At 40.3% G+C, this 21,695-nt stretch overlaps 1 protein-coding gene across 5 annotated transcripts in view; it reads left to right on the forward strand.

Moving 5' to 3' along the window:
* The window catches only part of ATP11C (ATPase phospholipid transporting 11C), a 187,971-nt gene that overhangs the window by 12,388 nt on the left and 153,888 nt on the right, over nt 1–21,695 (forward strand). For 4 of the 5 annotated variants that reach the window (XM_049873466.1, XM_049873473.1, XM_049873470.1 and 1 more), the window contains exon 2: nt 13,131–13,335. The exons of the other annotated variant lie outside the window; for it this stretch is intronic. In XM_049873466.1, the coding sequence (XP_049729423.1) occupies nt 13,279–13,335 (57 nt within the window). In that variant the 5' untranslated portion in view covers nt 13,131–13,278. The remainder of the gene's footprint in view (nt 1–13,130; nt 13,336–21,695) is intronic. 5 annotated transcript variants of the gene reach the window in all.

The following is a 21,695-nucleotide window of genomic DNA, read 5'->3' on the forward strand; positions in this document are numbered from 1 at the left end:
GGAGCCAGGAAGTATTGATGTTTCTGCCAGTTTAGCGTCAACACTTGCTGGTTTCCTCTCTGGAGCATCACCAAGTTCGTGGATTTTCATTTTTCCTGACTTTTGGATGTTTGTTACTGCCCCTACATGGTTCCATCCGTCTTCTATTCATATTCTTCATACTCATTTGCATCACTGCCTCATGTCATTTTATCCATGGCTGGCTGTTAGCTCCTAGGCAGCAGATATAAAAATCCTTAACACAGTTCCAAGAAATGGGTATGTTGAATTGAAGAGTATTTTGCCTAGGAAGACTACATAGGAAAAACCACCAAAAGAAGAAAAAAAACAAAGAAAATTCTTGGCCTAATAAATGAATTTTAAGCTGATATTTATAAATAAAAAAAATTTTTTTATTTATAAATATTGTTTTATTCCAGTATTGTTTTCTGAGTTTTATAGTAATGGAAAACCCGTAGGATATCTCATTAGTTATTCTTAAGTTTCAGCCTTTTTTACCATTACCATACATGGAAATCAGCAGTTTTGTTCTGATTTGGACAAAGAATAAATAAGAGACTCATGCTGGAAGGTGCAGCAATCCTACAGATCTACAGGGAGCAGAAGCCAGGAGGGAAATGTCACAAATAAGCAACAGCTGGGTAGAGGAGGTTATGTAAGCCACACCTGTTGTGTAAGCAGTGGAGATGTTCTTTAAGCTTCGCAATGTAGTTTGCAGTAATATGGATTAAGGGAGCTGTAGTATAGTGCACAATTTAGCTTTTCTGAAAACATTTGTATGAGTCACAATTGTTCTTTGAACATTTACACCTTATTTGGTTCTTTGGAGGTGTGTAAGGCATAGGCCTTGCTTTCCAGTAGCTTGCAGCCAAGTAAAGGAAACAAGGCAAACACACAGGACCCAACCTCCTTATAAGGAAGTAGGCCATCAGTGCCATCCCTTTGAGGGACGCACACAGTAAGTGCAGCAGGACACTAGAGCTCACTCTGGCTGCAGTGACCAGGGAGGGCTTTAAGAAGAGATAGCATGTGAACTGAGCCTTAGGAGACCCAAAGGATTAAAGTTCTTTGAACATTAGGGAAGCAACCTAATTACCAAAACTCACTGCCATCGATTCGATTCTGATTCATAGCGACCCTGTAGGACAGAGTAGAACTGCCCCATAGAGTTTCCAAGGAGCGCCTGGTGCATTTGAACTGCTAACCTTCTGGTTAGCAGCCATAGCACTTAACCACCACACCACCAGGGTTTCCAACCTAATTACAGGAGGCAATTGTCTGAGCAATGGGGCAGGGTTATTGCTTATGGCACTTAGAGCAGGGGAACCAGCCAACTTAAAGTGCATAGGTTCCAGCTGTAAATGCAACTGAAAGACCAACCCCTGATCTTCATTGTCAAATGTTTGCTGTAGTGAAATTTAGAGATTAAAAAGGGGGATGGTAAAAATGGACACTAGATGGCTTCAGGTTTCCATAACAATAGCTATAGGAATATTCTCATAGACACTCTTCTGAAATCCACGACTCTAGTGATGGTACAGGAACAATAAGGCAGGAACAGGGATAAAATAAGCATTTGGGTGTATCATGACAGTGCTTCATATAATTTTATGTGACTGGTTACTTAATTGCCCTGCTTACCTGATGGTTACATAATTTCCGAAACTTTTAGTACATGGTGACAATGTGAATAGTTATCTTCAGTACTGATGATCATTTAAAAAGTTGGAGATCAGCACTTTGATCAGGAATGTATGCTGCTCCGTTACACTTCCACTGCCACCAGTTTACACTGATCATAACAATCAGACCGAGCACAGCATACTGACTTCCCAGAATATGAACTGCCTCTTATTCCCACATTACCGATACATCACCATGCCCTGTGGGTGCTGCTTTTCTTTATCATCACCACTGCCACTCTCATTAGCATCTATCTTCTCTTACATATTTGCTCCTCCTCCAGTTTCCCTCTTTTTGGTAAATGGCAGCATCACCTACCCCAGTAACTCAAGCTAGAAACCTAGCAGTCATCCCCCACATCTAATCTGTCAACAAATCTAATAGGTTCTGTTATGTCTGAAATAGCTCTCAAATCAATCCTCTTCTCTTCATGCCCATGACTACCACCATCCAAGTCCAAGCTACCGCTATCACTTACCTTGGGCCAATGCAGTAGTTAACCGTATCCACTTCTGCCCTCTCCAGTCCATCCTCCACACAGCAGCCAGAGGGATGCTTTAGAAATGCATATCTGAAAGCTTCAGTGACTTTCCGTTGCTGCTCTCTGTATAATAATGATCTGGCCAGTCTCAGCTCTCTTCACTTTTTTGTGCACCATCTGCCACATGCCACAGTACCTTTGTGTGTGTTGTTCCTCTTTGCCTGGTATATTTGTCTTCTACAGTCAGTTGCCTCAATTAGTTACCTTTCAGATCTCAGCTTAATCATCACTTCCTCAAGGAAGCTGTCCTGATCCTTCTGTCAGACAAAGCCACGTTCCTCCATGACATGTTATCGTAGCACCATGAACCTTTCCTTCATACTCTTATCACTATTGACTTTACATTCGTATACTATATTTATTCGCTAACTTACTTGCTACCTAACATCCCTCTACACAGTAAGCTCTGTGGAAGTAAGAACTATGACCATTTTTGCACATTGCTATTTCCCTAATGTCTCAGTTGTTAGGTGCTGTCCAGTCAGTTCCAACTGTGGCATATAGTACGTGCTCAATAAATGTTTGAATTAATGAAATCTTATTTCCCATTTATAATAATAAACCTTTACAGTTTGACTTAAAAATCAAATTGTTCACCCTTTAGACATCATTGCTCCATTAAGTAAAAAACAAAAAAATAACAACTTACACTTTAGAAATGAAGCCATTTCCTCTAACATTGCATGTTGTGTTATGTAATACATGCATCATATCTCTTTCATTATGTTTTTTAGGTATTTTTCTCTGATGTAGTTAATGCATAGTTTTTTTTTGTATTTATGAGCATCACCATGGTTGTCGTACACACATTAACAACAACTTTCTTTAGCAGCTTGCTGTTACACATTAAAAGTATGAGTACTTTATTATAACTAACAAATGAGGTATTTACTGATTAAAATATTTTGTAAATCCTTTTAATTAACTTTCATTGATATTTTTCAAATACTTGTTTTATAATATTTTAAATAGCTTTATTGAGATGTAATTACTTCTAATATTATTTTTTGTGAGCTTTTTACAGTTTTGCTGTGTACCGGCTATGTAGGAATGATAGTGGTAAGTGTCTCATTTAGGTCCTTAATTCATAGGATGAAATAATCTTATCATTTTACATGGTTAAAAATTTAAAATGGGCTTTATTTTTTTATCCTTTTTTAAAAATTTTACCTTCAATTTAGATATGTGTGTTCTGCTATACTGTGTGCACAAATAATTATTCTAGTCAGAGCCTTGAATTGTTGATCAATGACTTCATTGATATGTGGCAAGTTTATGAAACTGTTTTAGTTGTAGGTAGTCTTTGCCTTCTTACGATTATAATAATGGCCAACACTAGAATGTTACGTTCCCGGCACTGTTTGTGCATTATGAGTGTTAGTTCATTATACATGTGCATATGTCCTAAGGATTTATGTGATGATGAATAAACAACTCTAAAGTGTCTATAGATCAGGAGTGGAAGACCCTACCATAAATAACTGGTTGTCTAGTCTCTCATTTGTAAAATAAAGGGCTTGGAAACTAGATGGTATCTGTCTTAGACTGAGTTCTCTAGAGAAGCAAAACCAGTAAAACGTGTCTCTCTCTCTCTATATATATGTATATATAAAAAGGGAGAGAGAGGTTTATATCAAGGAAATGGCTAACGAGATTGTAGAGGCTGGAATGTCTCAAATCTGTGGGTCCAGATAGAGGCTTTTCCTGATGCATGTAGCCAAGGGTTGGCGAACCCACGATCAGCAGGTCAGAGAGCAGGCCTCTTGCTCACAGGCTGTGAAGGTCAATGAATCCCAAAGATCAGCAGGGAAGACTGCAGGTAAGCTGCTAGCTCAAGTCCCAAGAAACGGAGGTCAGGTGAACAGGAGCCAGCTACAGGATCCAGAATGGGCAAAAGCCCCCAAGCCTTGCCAGAATATCCACTTATATTCAGTGTAGGCCACATGCCCAAGGAAACTCACTTTCAACTGATAGGCTATTCACAGCAGATCCCACCATGGAGGTGATCACATAATATCAGTTCTTATCATAGAAGTGATCACACCATCATATGACTGTAAAACAACTGAGAATCATGGCCCAACCAAGTTGACACACAAACTTAACCATCACGGTATCTAAAGTTCAGTATGTCCTTGTCTTAGGCTGGATTCTCTAGAGAAGCAAAACCAGGAAAGCGCACACACACATGGAGATTTATATCAAGGAAACGGCTCACGTGGTTGTAGAGGCTGGAACGTCCCAAGTCCATGGATCAGGATAGAGGCTTCTCCTGATTCACGTAGCCGCAAGGGCTGGCTAACCCAAGATCGGCAGGTCGGAGAGCAGGGCTCTTGCTCACAGGCTATGAAGATTGATAAATCCCAAGTTCAGCAGGTAGGCTGCTAGCTCAAGTCCCAAGAACTGGAGGTCAGACGAACTGAAGCCAGCTGCAGGATCCAGTGCAGGCAAAAGCCAGAACATCCGCTTATATTCAGATGCTGGCCACACACCCAAGGAAACTCCCTTTTAACTGATTGGCTACTCACAGCAGATTCCATCATCATTCCATCAGATTCACATATAAACACTGAGAATCATGGCCCAGCCAAGTTGACACACAATCTTAACCATCACAGTCTTAGAACTGGTAGAGGACCTTAGGGACCATTTAGTAGTCCAACCCCTTTATTTTATAGCTGAGGCAACAGAGGGCAAGTGACTTGGCCAAGATTATTCAGTGAACAGGAGTTCACAAATACAGAATTCCAGGCTCAGCTCTGTTACATCTGTGAATCACAGTGGCACAAATTTTTGGAAGTGCTATTCATGGGCTTTTAATAGTGGTTGTACTTTCTGGTCTTACACTAACCTGAGTAATTGAGGATCAAATGTAGACCCATGCCTCTGTTAGTACTATGCTTGAGAATTAAACTCAACCTTTATTATATTAACCTCTTAGCTAACAGCACTAATGAAGGAGAGCATATGTGTTCATGCTAAAATATGATGGATAGGCTTCCTTGGGAGCACCGCCACTACCTTCTTTGCCAGTGGCTACCTGCTATTATTTCCCAAGGACACTCTTACTCATCCCTCCTCATGAACGCAGTTAGTTGCAGATTGGTGGATAGCGAGAGGAAGCCCTTGGATTGGCTGAGTGACAGCTGCTGGGAGGCAGTAGTGGGCAGTAAGTACACAATTTATACGTATATACTTGAGAATTAATAGTAGCTTGTTTTTTTTTTTTTTTTGGTGGAACAAGATTGGATGCCATGTTTATCATAGCTGAAGACTCTATCAGTGGGCAATAGTCATGGCAAGGGAGCAGTTTCATTAAATGGAATTCTGTACATAAAATCTATTTCTAAAGTCAATAATTTGTCAACTTATGTTAGACCCTAGACCTTGATGAAAAGTATCAGTACAATATGTAGATAGACACACATATGGAGCCCTGGTGTCTCAGTGGTTAAGAGTTGGCCTGCTAACCAAAAGGTCAGCAGTTCGAATGCACTAGCCACTCCTTAGAAACTCTATGGGGCAGTTCTACTATGTCCTATAGGGTCGCTATGTGTTGAAATCAACTCCATGGCAACGGGTGTGATTTTTGGTGTGTGTGTGTGTGTGTATATACCCACACATAAGGAGCGCTGGTGACCCAGTGGTTAAGTGCTCAACTGCTAACAGAGAGTTGGGTGGTTTGAACCTACCATCCACTCTGCAGAAGAACGATAGCCTTGGAAACTATGGGACCATTATACTCTGTCCTGTGGGGTCCTATGAGTCGGAACTGACTTGATTGAAATGGGTTTTTATATATGTATGTATGTATATGTATATATCTGTATTCCTGTTTTGAAATATAAGCCAGTGAAATTTAAATATTCTTATAGGAATTAAGATGTATTACTTACTGAAGACACTAATGAAGGCACTGTAATCAAAATCAAATAAAATCAGAAGACTTGTTAATGGAATTTTAGAATCCATGTTTGGAATTAATAATTTTAAGTAGTCATGAAATTCATGTTGTCAACAAGTATTTCTTTAATTCCTAATATGTACCCAGCATTGTGAAAGGTTTTTGAAGTATGGGAATGGAAACCTCTCTGTCATGGTGCTGCCACTAACCAGCCTTGGACACCTTTCCTGACTTTAAACCACACAGTATTCTCTTGTTCTGCCCGAACAACTGCCTCTTGATCTGTGTAAAGGTTCCTCATGAGCACAATTAGGTGTTCTGGAATTCCCATTTTTCTCAATGTTATCCATAATTTGTTATGATCCACACAATTGAATACCTTTGCATAGTCAATAAAATACAGGTAAACATCCTTCTGGTATTCTATGCTTTCAGCCAGGATCTATCTGACATCAGCAGTGATATCTGTGGTTCCACGTCCCCTTCTGAATCCGGCCTGAATTTCTGGCAGTTCCCTGTCAATATACTGCTGCAGCCATTTTTGAATGATCTTCAGCAAAATTTTGCTTGTGTGTGATATTGATATTGTTCTATAATTTCCACATTCGGTTGGATCACCTTTCTTGGGAATAGGCATAAATATGGATCTCTTCCAGCTGGTTGGCCAGGTAGCTGTCTTCCAAATTTCTTGGCATAGATGAGTGAGCACTTCCAGTGCTGCAGCTATTTGTTGAAATATCTCAATTGATTTTCCGTCAATTCCTGGAGCCTTGTTTTTCGCTAATGCCTTTAGTGCAACTTGGACTTCTTCCTTCAGTACCGTCAGTTCCTGACCGTATGCTACCTCTTGAAATGGTTGAATGTTCACCAGTTCTTTTTGGTATAATGACTGTGTGTATTCCTTCCATCTTCTTTTGATGTTTCCTGTGTCGTTTAATATTTTTCCTATAGAATCCTTCAGTATTGCAGTTTGGCTTGAATTTGTTTCCTCAGTTTTTTCAGCTTCAGAAATACTGAGCGTGTTCTTCCGTTTTGGTTTTCTATCTCCAGCTCTTTGCACATGTCATTATAGTACTTTGCTTTGTCCTCTTGAGCTGCCGTTTGAAATCTTCTGATCAGTTCTTTTATTTCGTCATTTCTTCCCTTTGCTTCAGCTGCTCGACGTTCAAAAGCAAGTTTCAGAGTCTCTTCTGACATCCATTTTGGTCTTTTCTTTATTCCCTGCCTTTTTAATGACCTCTTGATTTCTTCATGTGTGATGTCCTTGCACAACTCGTCTGGTCTTCAATCATTAGTGTTCAATGTGTCAAATCTATTCTCGAGATGATCTCTAAATTCAGATGGGATACACTCAAGGCCGTATTTTGGCTCTTGTGGACTTGCTCTGATTTTCTTCAGTTTCAACTTGAACTTGCATATGAGCAATTGATGGTTTGTTCCACAGTTGGCCCCTGGCCTTGTTCTAACTGATGATATTGAGCGTTTCCATCGTCTCTTTCCACAGATGTAGTCTGTTTGATTCCTGTGTATTCCATCTGGCGAGGTCCATGTGTATAGTCGCCGTTTATGTTGGTGAAAAAAGGTATTTGCCACGAACAAGTCTTTGGTCTTGCAAAATTCTATCATGCAATCTCCAGCATCATTTCTATCACCAAGGCCCTATTTTCTAGCTACTGATCCCTCTTCGTTTCCAGCTTTTGCATTCCAATCACCAGTAATTATCAATGCATCTTGATTCCATGTTTGATCAATTTCAGACTGCAGAAGCTGGTAAAAATCTTCAGTTTCTTCATCTTTGACCTTAGTGGTTGGTGTATGAATTTGAATAATAGTCATATTAACTGGTCTTCCTTGTGGCATATGGATATTATCCTATCACTGACAGTGTTGTACTTCAGGATGGATCTTGAAATATTCTTTCTGAGGATGTATTTTAGTAGAGGGTTTTTTCCCCCCTGTAGTGTCTCTCTCTCTCTGTGTGTGTGTGTGTTTGTAGGATACACATATACACAAAGATACACTCAAGCATGTATAGGACACAAATCATAGGTCTTCACATAGTGCACTGTCTTTACACGGAGAGGTGAAATTGTTTTTCAAAGTGGTTGTACCAATATGTACTCCCACTAGCAGTGAATGTCTAAATTCCCATTGCTTCATAACTTTTCAACACTTGGCATTGTCTGACTTATTACTTTTTGCCTGTCTAGTTTGTATGAAATTTCATTTCATTCTGGTCCTCATTTGCATTTCCCTGATTACTGGTGAAGTTGAGCATCTATTTGTATGTTTATGGGTCATTCGTATTTCTCCTGTGTCTTATATATCTAGTGCTGGTGTAACAAATAACCACAAGTAGATGGCTTTAACAAAGAGAAGTTTCTTCTCACAGTTTAGGAGGCTAGAAGTCTGAATTCAGGGTGCCAGCTCCTAAGAAAGGCTTTCTCTGGCTTCTTTGGGAATGTCATCTCCTGGTGTAGGAGCTTCTCAGCCGAGGGACCCTGGGACCAAAGGATGTGATCTGCTCCCAGTGCTTCTTTCTTGGTATGAGGTCCCTGTCCTCTCTGCCTCCTTCTCTGTTTTATATCTCAAAAGAGATTGACACAAAATAGGGACCTAATCTTGTCCTGCCTGATTAACATAACTACCTCTAATCCTGCCTCGTTAACATCATAGAGGTTAGGCTTTACAATACATAGGATAGTCACATCAGATCACAAAATGGTAAACAAACACACAAGACTGGGAATCATGGCCTAACCAAGTTGACATATATTTTGGGGGGTATTTCAATCCATGACACCCTCTGAAATACTTGTTCATGTCTTTTGAATCTTTTCTATGAGGTTGTTTATCTCTCTTATACTGATAGATTGAGTCCTTTTCATATTCAGGATACTGATACTTTTTGGTTATAGGTATTGCAGATACCTTCTCTCAGTTTGTGACTTGTCCTTTTACTTTTTTTTTTTTGGTGTCTTGAACAGAAATTCTTGATTTTAATGTAGTTAAAATTTTCAATGTCTTTCTTTAGTGTTTTATATATCTTGTTTAAGCATTCCTTCCCTATGCCAGTGTTGGAGAGATAATCTTTATTTCTTTCATCTAAAAGTTTTAAAGCTTGACAAATTATTATTTTAGTGTCTTTTTCCAGATCTGTAAAATGAAAGGCTTAACTACCTTTTGGTCTTTGATATTGTGATCTGAAGTGGATTTAGGATTTTGTGCATATATTTTCAGAGATTGCAGTGTTGTACTTATTCTTTTAGTAACCTTTCCCACTATGAAGTTTCATATTCAATCCCACTTCTCTTCATCTAATTTCTCCGTCCTTTTCCTATTTTCTTCAGAAAAATAACCACCTGAATTCTGTAGCATATTAGGGTTTCCATGTTGAAACATCGTTATTTTATTGTAAAAATATAAACACATTTACTGGTTTAACATTTTTCACGTGTACAGTTTATTGACATCGATTACATTAATCATGTTGTGCAACCATCACCAGTGTCCTTTGACAAATTTCCATCAGCATAAACAGAAACTTGCTGCTTCCTACAAATGTCTCCCGTTTTCCCCCTTACTCCCTCCCTTCTTCCTCTGGCAACCACTTATGAACTTTGATCTGTATGCATTTGCCTATTCTAGCCATTTCATATGAGTGAGATTATACAGTATTTGCCCTATTATTTTTTGTTGACTGCTCTCCAGTTGATTCCAACTCATAGTGACCCTGTATGACAGAGTAGAACTGTCCCATAGGGTTTCCTAAGCAGTAATCTTTAGGAGAGCAGATCATCAGGTCTTTCCTCCCATGGCACCACTGGGTGGGTTCGAACCAGTGACCGTTATCCATTGTGCCACCAAGGCTGCTTTCCTTTTATCTAGGGCCATTTGAATCCAGGAAATGCTTCTGTAACTGATAATGCCCATGATTCTACAGTAGTTGTTGGAGTGTTTTGCTTTTTATTGTTATTTTTAATGTTTATTATACAGGGGCACATCAGTTTTTCCCTAACGCTTACGTTGTCATGGTTTCTGGATTTATAACTAAAGCATTTTGAAGCATTAGTGAGGTTTGAATGTGCATATTTTTGGCCTTGTTTGGATTCCAGGGCTGTGCTACAGCATCAAGCTGTTACTGCTGATGGATTGACTGTCTTGTTAAAGGTCACTCATCCTCGATTCTGCCATTGACTTTAAATTTGCTCCATGTTTGATTCAAGGACACTATCTTTTTTTTTTTTTCCTTTGGAAAGCAGTTTCCACCTGGTGACTGTTATGTGACCCATAGGAAATTAATTGCAGGTTCCTTTCAGGTGCAACAGGTACCAAAGGCTCAGTGATTCCTCTTCCTGATACTTGGTTAGAAGCAGGATTTGAATGGGGAAGGAAGATAACAAAGAAGAAATTTTAAAAATATTTCAATACAGCTTTTATTTACTTATTTTTTTAGAAGAGATTTAGATTTACGGAGAAGTTGCAGAGCTAGTATAATAATTTCCTCCATTATTAACATCCTTACACTTTTTTTTTTACACTAGTCTGGTGCATTCATTACAATTCTTGAAGCGATATTGATAATTATTACTAACTAGTAGCCTTGCTGGTGGTGGTACAGTGGTTAGGAGCCATAGCTGCTAACTAAAATGTCGGTACTTCAAATCCAGCTGCTCCTTGGAAACGCTGTGGGGCAGTTCTACTCTGTCTTATAGGGTCGCTATGAGTCAAAATCGACTTGATGGCGACGTTTTTTTTTTATTTATTATTAACTAAAGTCTATAGTTTCTTCAAGCCGAATTCAGAACAGGACATGGAACAAGGAATATCATTGCTGATGTCAGATGAATCTCGGCTGAAAGCAGAGAATACCAGAAAGATGTTTACCTGTGTTTTATTGACTGTGCAAAAGGCGTATGATGTGTGGATCATGACAAATTATGGATAACATTGCGAAGAATGGGAATTCTAGAACACTTAATTGTTCCCGAACAGTTAATTGTGCTCATGAGGAACCTGTATATAGACCAAGAGGCAGCTGTTTGAAAAAAACAGCGAGACACTGTGTGGTTTAAAATCAGGAAAGGTATGTGTCAAGGTTTTCTGTACTTTCACCATACTTATTCAGTCTGTATGCTGAGCAGATAATCCCAGAAACTGGACCGTATGAAGAAGAATGGGTTATCAGGATTGAAGGAAGACTCTTTAAGAACTTGCGTTATGCAGATGACACAACCTTGCTTGCTGAAAGTGAAGAGGTCTTTTTGAAGCACTTACTGATGAAGATCAAAGACCACAGCCCTCAGTATGGATTACACCTCAACATAAAGAAAATGGAAATTCTTACAACTGGACCAATAAGCAACATCACAATAAATGGAAGAAAGAGTGAAGTTGTCAAGGATTTCATTTGACTTATGCATAGTCAACGCCTGTGGAAATAGTAGTCAGGAAATCAAACAATGTATTGCATTGGGCAAATCTGCTGCAAAAAGACCTCTTTAAAGTGTTAAAAAGCAAAGATGTCACCTGGAAGACTAATGTGTGCCCTTAGCTGTGGTGTTTTCAGTTGCCTCATATGCATGCGAAAGCTGAACTATGAATAAGGAAGACCAAAGAAGAACTGATACCTTTGAACTATGGTGTTGGTGAAGAATATTGAAAATACCATGGACTACCAGAAGAACGAACAAATCTGTCTTGGAAGAAGTCCAGCCAGAATGCGCCTTAGAAGCAGGGATGGCAAGACTTTGTCTCACATTCTTTGGACCAGTCCCTGGAGAAGGACATCAAGCTTGGTAAAGTAGGGGATCATCAAAAAAGAGAAAGACCCCGAAAGACATGGATTGACACAGTGGCTGCAGCAACAGGCTCAAACATAGCAATGATTGTGAGGATGGCACAGGACCAGGCAGTGTTTCATTCTGTTGTACATAGGGTCGCTGTGATTTGGAATCCACTCTATGTCACCTAGCAACAACAACAACAACATAGCTTATTCACACTTTTGTAGTTTTTCTGTAATGCCCCTTTTCTATTCCCGAATCCCATCCAGGATACCGCACTACCTTTAGCTGTCATGCCTCTTTAGGTTCCTCGTGGTTGTGACAGTTCCTCAGACTTTACGAGTGTTTGATGATCTTGACAGTTTTGAGGAGTACTGGTCAGGTGTTTTGTACACTGTACCGCAATTGGGATTTGCCTGATGTTTTTTTGCCATGATTAGACTGGGGTTATGGGTTTTTGGCAGGAAGACCCCAGAGATAAAGTTCCATTTCTCATGGCATCTTAACATAGTATCACTGTTGATGTTGATTTTAATTACCTGTCTAAAAATAGTGTTTGCCAGGTTTCCTGATCGTACAGTTACTTTCCCACCCTCTTTCTATACTGTCCTCTTTAGAATAAAGTCACTAAGTGTAGCCCAAGAGATTTTTTTTTTTTTTTGAGATTCCAAATAATACCTTAATTGCTGAGTGGGACCTTCATTAATTTTAGGTATTTCATTTTAAGTTTCACTTTAGTTTGGAGACAGGTATAACCAGTTGACATATTTCAAATGTTTATTTAAATTGTGAAGTATAGTCAGCTGATTAAAGGTTTTGAAATTAAGGTGGATATTTAATGGATATTTGTTCTGGGGGCAGTTACAGCAACCTAAGACGTTTTCACAAGTATGCTAGTGTCCAGCTGTTGCCCACATCCAGTCTTATTCCCCAACCTCCAAGCCTTCTCTGGTTGCCCTAGCTGCTCCTAGAATTTAATTGTGTGCTGGCCAAAACCTCTGTGAAAACATTTGGGTAGATAGAGTGGCTCGGAATTTTTTAGCTTGGCTAAAATGGTTTTTAATATGTTTGTGCCTCTCTATTATGCTTCATTTGCCAGAGTAGATGCAGCCCTGAAGATATGCTTGTCTTCTTCACTCCTTCCTTGATATCTCATAGCAGTGACTGAGCTATTGATCTGAAGGGATAATAACAAGCCTACATGTGCTTTCTGCAGGTTCTGATATCTTAAGAACTGAGAGCTTTGAAAAAGAACATTGCTTTACTTCACGTAAACTCATAGCTGCTTCAAGCCAAATAACATACAGCATGTGTCAAAGAGAAGGTTCCTTCCTAGAAATCACCGAACTCAAAGGGAGCAAAGGATGAAGGAGAAGGAATTAAAGCAAATGACAATACCTGCTCAAAGACTGATGGCCAGGGTCAGTACCATGGGGACATCGCCTCCAGCAGTCCTGTTCACTCTCTGTCTACTTACTTAGAAATAATTCACATTCCTGACTCCTTACATGCATTTGAAGCAGTTCTCAGACTGTTCCAGGCAGAAGGGCACACAGAAAGCAAACAATTAACTTCTCACTGAAGTTAACCTTTAGTATATTATTAGTAGTTTTGGATTCTAGTTTGACTTGTCAATAGAGAAAATAGGGAGCAACATACCTTACTATGTTCAGATGTATTTCTAATAAGTGGAGGCAATGAATATAACATAAAAGGCAAGTAGTCAAAAATGGAGATTTTTTTGTTGTTGTTGCATACATTTATTAGTCCAAGTTCTGGATGATGCAGTATAAGGGAACTCCTTGAATTTGAGAGATATATCCAAAAAAGGAGCTAAAGGACATTTAGCTTTACATTCTTAATTTCTCAACGTCATTGTCCAATATCTCTTATCTATTCACCCCATGGAAGAATCCAACCCTCATTAAAAAAAAATTTTTTTTTAACTTTTTTAAATAAAACTTCTATTGTAGAATAGGTTTACAGAAAACTTGGGAAGATAGAACAGAGAAGTCCAGTATATCCAACACTCTCTTTCTCCTATTATTAACATCTTACAGTAGTTTGGTATATTTTTTACAATTACTGAGTCAATATTGATGTGTTAATAATAATATTTCCATAGTTTTTCCCTAAATGTACTTTTTCTGCTCCAGGATCCCACTCAGGATGCCATTTACAATTAGTTGTTGTATGTCCTTAGGCTTCTTTTAACTGACAGTTCCTCAGACTGTTGTTGTTTTTGATGACCTTGACAATTTTGAGGTGTACTGGTCAGGGGTTTTGTGGAATGTCCCTCAATTGGGATTTGTCTGATGTTTTTCTCTTGATTAGACTGTTGTTATGGGTTTTGGGGAAGAAGATCACAGGTAAAGTGCCATTCTCATCACATGTCAGGGGTATATACTATCAAGAAGATTGATGACTGTTGGTGTTTATCGTGACCATCTGGCTGAGGTAGTGTTTTTGACATTTCTTCACTATGGAGTTATTCTTTTTTTAAATGGAAAAAATTTCTTAAATCAGTTTTCCTTGCCTCTTTGGTTCTGAGCAGGAAATAGGTTGTTTTGTTTATTCATTCAAAAAAACTTGTTGAGCTTTAAAGATAATGTGCTTTTGGATAAATTTTACGATTTTTTTCTTCAAAGTTCACTCTTAAATAATTAGAGAAATAAACCATATTTCAGGAACAACCGATACTTTGGAGGTCACAAAAATTGGTCAAGTTGCTGGTGTTTAGTATGTATTTGTTTAGCTTTTCTAAATATACTGGGCTTTTTCAATAAAATTCCCTTTGATTACAGGTGAATTCAGATTTCCCCTACTACCTGAAGATAGAGAGTTTCTATGAAACCTTCCCTGAGCCGAAGTGGTGTAAAGGGAAGAAGTAATCACCATTAGTTTGTATGAGAACAATTTTTGAGCATTCCCAGACCCAAAAAATAACCTACCAGTCATACCAAATAAGGTAAGACCCAGGCAGTGGAGCAAGCCTAACAGCTACCTGGGCTTTCTGACCAGACTACCCCAACCCCCAACCCCACTGCTCTGCAGGCCTGGACTGCAGTGCTCTGGATGACTCAGACCTGCTGCCCCCTTCGGGCAAGTCGCACTTTCAGTTCCTGGACTACTACACCCCTGAGATTACCAGATTACCAAAATGATCCTGGGGAACTGGTGCCCATCTAGCATCTCTGGTCTGGTTTTCACCTACTCAGCCTACCATCAGCAGGGCAGGCACACCCCCAAACCAGCTGTTTACATACAGGAACATTATTTTCTCCTTTCTTCCCAAAAGTGAAAATCCTCTTTGGGTTTCTTTCTTAGGAAAGACAGGTACTAATGTATGTCTTTTGTAAAAGCGAAGTGTTGTAAGGCGAACTTCCAGATAGCAAGGGGAAACTTGTATCATTAAATAATTAAAACCATTCTCTCCAAGAGTTATAAAAACAAGATTTCAAGATATGCTAGTTATTAGACTTTCTTACCTTCTGTCATGGGTTGAATTATGTCCCCCCAAAAATGTGTGTATGAACTTGGTTAGGCCATGATTCCCAGTATTCTGTGGTGGTTCTCTATTTTGTGATTGTAATTTTATGCTAAAGAGGATTAGGGTGGGATCGTAACACCACCCTTAGCCAGATCACATCCCTGATCCAATATAAAGGGAGTTTCCCTGGGGTGTGGCCTACTTTACCTTTTATCTCTCAGAAGATGAAAGGGAAGCTAGCAGAGAGTGGGGTACCTCATACCACCAAGAAAGCAGTAACAGGAGCAGAGCGTGTCCTTTGGACCCAGGGTCCCTGCACCTGAGAAGCTCCTTGACCAGGGGAAGATCGAGGACAAAGACATTCCTCCAGAGCCAACAGAGAATGCCTTCCCCTGAAGCCGACGCCCTGAATTTAGACTTGTAACCTACTTTACTATGAGGAAATAAATTTCTCTTTGTTAAAGTCATCCACTTGTGGTATTTCTGTTACAGGGGCATTAGATGACTAAGACACCTTCTTTCTTGTCTTATTTTATGTTGAGAAATAAAAGTGAAAAGTATTTCCCTAAATGAGACTGTTCTCTGTCTTCCCAGCTTTAATGTAAGTACAAAGGGTTGTATAGATATTAGAGATCAAGCAATCTCCTGCTTATTTACATTCCTTAAAATGTTAGTCACAGTAACAGATGAAGATCGAGTTTGGATATCAAGGAATTTATGTGTCACGCAGCACATGAGCCTCTAGGAAGAATATGATTAATTCTCCACAACAGCAAAATCTCATAATCAGATGGTGTTGCTTGAGAGTTGGATAATCTAAATTGTGTAACCTGTAGTGAGTTTTCATTCTGTCATGTGTCGAGGATCGTTTGTGCAGATGGAAAGAGAAGACTTTCTGTTGGGCTGTGTTTAAGCTCAGCGGGAAGGGTAAAGAATTAGGAGTGAATTCATTGAACTGGATTTTGCTTCTCTGTGACAGGTATCGCTACTAGTGTTGGTGACACTGCAAACATCTGGGTTTCAGCTGGCCCTGCCACTAGTTTGTTGTGTAACTTCCCTCAGTGGTCCTCAGATTTTGTATTTGTACAGTGAGGGTAGGTCAGATGATTACTTAAGTAAAGCCCCTTGAGTCCATGTACATCTGTGGTTCAGAATGGGAAATAAGAGTAACAGTATGGGCATCCTCCCAATTACAAGTTATGATCATGGAATGGTGCATTAGGCGAACATGTAAGGGGAATCTGGTTTCCCTCCCCCGCCCCCCACAAAATGTTTTACAAAAAATTTGGGGCATGGTCCTGACCAAGGAACTGATGCCAAATTGTTTTTTTTTCCAAATAAATTTCTGGGTAGCACCTGTGGGTTAAGGAGTTTATTAAGATATGTATTGTGGACTTAAGGAGTGGTGGTGGGGTAGAGAAAGTGGACAGAGAAGAGATCTCTAGTGAATTGCATATTCCTCTAACCTGGTGACTGGTCCTCTTTCATCGATATTCATTGAGCAGCTCTTTGCTGCTCATGGGCTTGCCTCTTTCTCTCAATGTTAGGAAGGCTGTTAGGGGTTGCTGGATTCCATGGCTCCACAGCTCTCTAGTGGCCAGAGCTGGGGCAGGTCAGGTCTGGCTGAGACTTTGGGCCGTACCTTGAGAATTTTGGGAACCCCAGGCTGCCAGCTCAGCAGTTGAACATGTCAGCTAGTCTCAGTTTGACATTGTGTGCTCAGGTTTTTGTAAAGCAGCTCTTTCCTGGTTCTTTGTGACTAAGACTGGCCTTGCACTTGAGTGCCAAAAACCGGGCACTATTCTTTTTCTTCCCTGTGAAGTTTCTGTCTGGGTACGTGGTTGGTACCCCAGTTTCTGCAAGGTAAGGGCTATGATTTATTTTAGCCAGACCTCAGGAGCTCAAGCTATACGTGGATACATGCCTGAGGTTGGATCTTTGCTGCCCATTGCTAATGATGTCACCAGACTTGCCTGTCATTGTATTTTGTATGCATTCTTCTTGGTGAGCATCCTTGATATACTCATTGCTTGCCTGCCTGAGCCTCTGCTTGTTGCTGCTCTCTCTACCTTTCCAGTTGTGTGCCCTTACCTACTTGGGTTTCCTCTGAGGCCTTGCTTCTGGGTCCACCTGTGAGCCCTGAACTCCCTCCCTCCCCAATATGGAAGGGTCTGTGTAGACTACACAGCCTGGCCTGCCACACTGCTTGTCTTCAGAAGCTTTAGTATGATGGGTCGGTGGTTTCCTTTCTCTGGGGCTTTTATTTAAAAATCCGCTCTTAGCTTTTAGCTGCCTTTGCTTGTTATTTCCTGATATTATAAACTCATTTCTTGCCATTTTTTTATCGGAACTTTCTTTTTTTTTGTCTTTCTTTAGAACAAATCTCATATATCACCTTTTCAGCCACCTGTTACTTTCACTGGGGGTCCTAGAATCATAAAATCTTCGCATTGGAAGAGACCTCCAAAGTCACCAGTTTAATTTTCTATCTGATGTGTCACTTACTAACTCCCCAAATAACCCATCAATCACATTTTTGGGGGGACAACTTTCAATGTTAGAATGTCTTTCTTTTCAGGAAAATATCAGTCATTCATTATTTATTTATTCACCTATTCATTCAGTCAACTTGGTTATTCAGCATCTGAACACCTATTGCTAGCCAGGTGCTAGGGAAATATATATCTATATATATAATATATTTAGGTTTGAAATATGTATTAGTATATAATATATATGTGGTGCAGATGGATTTGGTGCAGATGGTTAAGCACTTGACTGCTAGCCGAAAAGTTGCTATTTGAACCCACCCAGAGGAGCCACAGAAGACAGGCCTTGCAATCTGCTTCCGAAAGATTACAGCTTTGAAAACCCTATGGAGCAGTTCTGCTCTGCACACGTGGGGTCACCGTGAGTCAGGGTTGGCTCAGCAGCAACTAACAACAACTTACATGAGTCCTTTGGTGGTGCCTACGGTTAATGTGCTCAGCTGCTAACCAAAACATTGGAGGTTGGAGCCCCTCCAGAGGCACTTCAGGAGAAAGGCCTGGTGATCCTCTTCCAAAGTATCTTTTTTTTTCCTTAATTTTTGTCGTGTTTGAAGTGAAAGTTTACAAACCAAGTCAGTCCCTCACACAAAGACGTATGTACGCCTTGCTATATACTCCTAGTTGCTCTCCCTCTAATGAGATAGCACACTCCTCCCTTCCACTCTCTGTTTTTGTCAGAATATCATCTTTTGAAAGCCCTATGGAGCACAGTTCTACTCTGACAAACACAGGACCACCATGAGTCAGAGTCGACTTGACCTTAGCTGGTATATGTTATAAACATAACAACCAGGCGCTGCTGAAGAAATATACATATTACATAATATTATATATATGCGTATATATATATGTGGAAACCCTAGTAGCGTGGTAGTTAAGTGCTACGGCTGCTAACCAAAAGGTTGGCAGTTTGAATCCACCAGGTGCTCTTGGAAACTCCATGGGGCAGCTCTACTCTGTCCTGTAGGGTCGCTATGAGTCAGAATTGACAGCAACAGGTTTGTTTGTTTTTTTTTTATATGTGCGTGTGTGTGTGTATATATGTATACGTATAACCAAAAAACCTATTGCCGTTGAGTCGGTTCCAACTCATTGCAACCCTATAGGACAGAGTAGATGCCAAGGAGTGGATGGTAGGCTTGAACTGCTGACCCTTGGGTTAGCAGCTGAGCTCTTAACCGCTGCACCACTAGGGCTTCTAAATAAATAAATACATACATATATACACGCACACACGTATACATAGCCACACACATACATACACACTATTTTTACGCAAATAACACACACCTATGTTTGTTTGCCAACCATCCCCCTCCACAAGGTATTTTTGTTTTATAGGGCCAGCAATAATACACATGAGGGATGTGCTTCATAGTTCAGTCATGTGTATGTGAGACTAATGGACACGCCAGCCCAAAAGCAAATAGGAGAAGGCAGGAAGGGACAGGAAAACTGGACGAATGCAAACAGGCAGCCCCAGGGTGGAGAAGGGGAGAGTGTTGACACATCACGGGGTTGGCGACCAATGTCACAAAACAATTTATGTATTACCTGTTTAATGAGAAACTAATTTGCTCTGTAAACTCTCACCTAAATCACACACACACACAAATTTGCATAACTAGGCTTATAAAAAATTACCTCGTGAGGGGTGGGCACAATTGGCAAACAAATGTAGAAGGTGCGTGTGCATGTTATGTAATGCTCCTCAGAAAACTGCTGGTCCAGTGAGGATGTAGAAAAGTAAACAGCTATAATTGTTAGCTAGAAGCATACAGTGGGCAGGAAAATAGGCTCTTTTCTCTGTGTGTGGGTTCATGGATGGGCTCTTCCTGTGACTCCATTAATGCCAACTTTCTGGTTCACCACCAGCTCGTCAACTACCCCAAGAGAGGAAAAATTTCCCTTCTGCCTTCTGCCCCTGCTGCGGCCTGCCCTTGGAATCATATTTCTAAATGCAAATAGTGGTTTATTACTCCCCTGTTGACTGGCTGCCCATTGCCTACCCAGCAGGCTGACGTCAAACACTTTGGCACAGAGCGCAAACCCCTCAGCCTTTCTGGTTCAGGCTTACCTGTCCAGTCTCATTGTACACCGTTTTCCATCAGGCTCTCAGTGCCCCAAAACTTCATGCATTTTCTTGGCTGCATTTCTATTGCCGATGCTGTTCTTGCTGCCTGGAATGACTGCCACTCTTGTCTACCTGGTCAGCTCCTATGCCTCTTTTAAACCACAGCTGCAGCTTTTCCTTCTCCATCAAGGTGCATTCTGGCCTGCTGGCTGCTGTTGCACCTTGCCCTCCATTACAGCGCATTCCTCCTCCTCCTCCATCAAGGTGCATTCTGGCCTGCTGGCTGCTGTTGCACCTTGCCCTCCATTATAGCACACTCCCATTATGCTGTTGTTGTATGTTGGTATATCTTTCGCCACCCCTCACCCCTGCCCACCAGAAGATTGTAAGTGATTCCACATCACAGTTTTATCTCTGTACCTGCAGCCTTAACAGAGGGCCTAGCCCAGAGTGGGCCGTCAATAAGTATTTGTTGGATGAATGGATGCATAAATGAGTGAAGAAATGAAGACAAATATTCTCTGGTCAATTCTTCAATTTAGGTCTTTCTTGGGGCACTAAAAATGCTGTTTAAACACTTGCCTAACCACTGTTTTGTCCATAAAATTCCAAAACGAAACCTATTGCCCTTGAGTCAATTCTGACTCATAGCGACCCTATAGGACAGACTAGAACTGCCCCATAGGGTTTCCAAGGCTGTGTTCTTTACTGGAGCAGATTGCCACATCTTTCTCCCACGGAGTGGCCGATGGGTTCAAACTGCTGTTTTTTTCGGTTAGCAGCTGAGTGTTTTAACCACTGCACCACCAGGGCTCCTAGGTTTTGACCGTAGCTCCCTGCAAACCTGGAACTGTGTACACTGGCTTATCCACTGCCTGCAACTGTCACCAAATAGTCTCCCAAACCGGAAGAAAGGCCCTTGGAGAGTTTTTGAACAACTGTTCACCTCCCACCCTACAGCCTCCCTGCCAAGATAAGCTTCTACTGTGTCTCTTTAAAACTCTCATCAAGAGGAAGAAATGGCCAGAATGAAAATACTTCTTCCCTGATCTTCTAAATTAAAACACTTGTAAAATAAGGAGAATTAGTACTTGAACAGATACCTGCCTCATTAGGCAATCCTTTGAATGAGTCATCTACAAACTCAAGCAACTGGTAAGGACAGTTAGTAGCCATTTATCATCTTAAGTAGGTCTGTTTCACATAAATACCTAATGGGGTATTTTGGTTTTATCACCTTCTTGCCAGAGCCCTTTTCTACATGATTATATCAATGAGCAGAGAAAGACACATACACATCAAACTTCTGTGAACTTTGTCTGCCCTTCCTTTCTTTCTGTCCTTTAATCATGGATTTTAAACATAAAATCAGAAATCAGCACTTTTAGTTCTAATTAGTTGTAGAACTCTGCCTAAAAAAAATTGGTAATTTCTGAGGCGCTTCACATTTTGTTTTTCTCAGGTTTATCGAGGTGTAATTTACAGACAGTAAGACTCACCCTTTGTCAGCACCACTGAAATCAAGATAATAGAATATTTCTGTCACCCAAAAAGTTCCCTCATGCCTCTTTGTAGTCAATCCTCTCCCCTCACTGCCAGCCTCTGGCAACCACTGATCTGGTTTCTAACCCTATAAAAACCCTATACATTGGTCTTTTCCAGAATTTG

This window comes from Elephas maximus, chromosome X (genome assembly GCF_024166365.1).
Source record: "Elephas maximus indicus isolate mEleMax1 chromosome X, mEleMax1 primary haplotype, whole genome shotgun sequence".
Taxonomy (NCBI): domain Eukaryota; kingdom Metazoa; phylum Chordata; class Mammalia; order Proboscidea; family Elephantidae; genus Elephas; species Elephas maximus.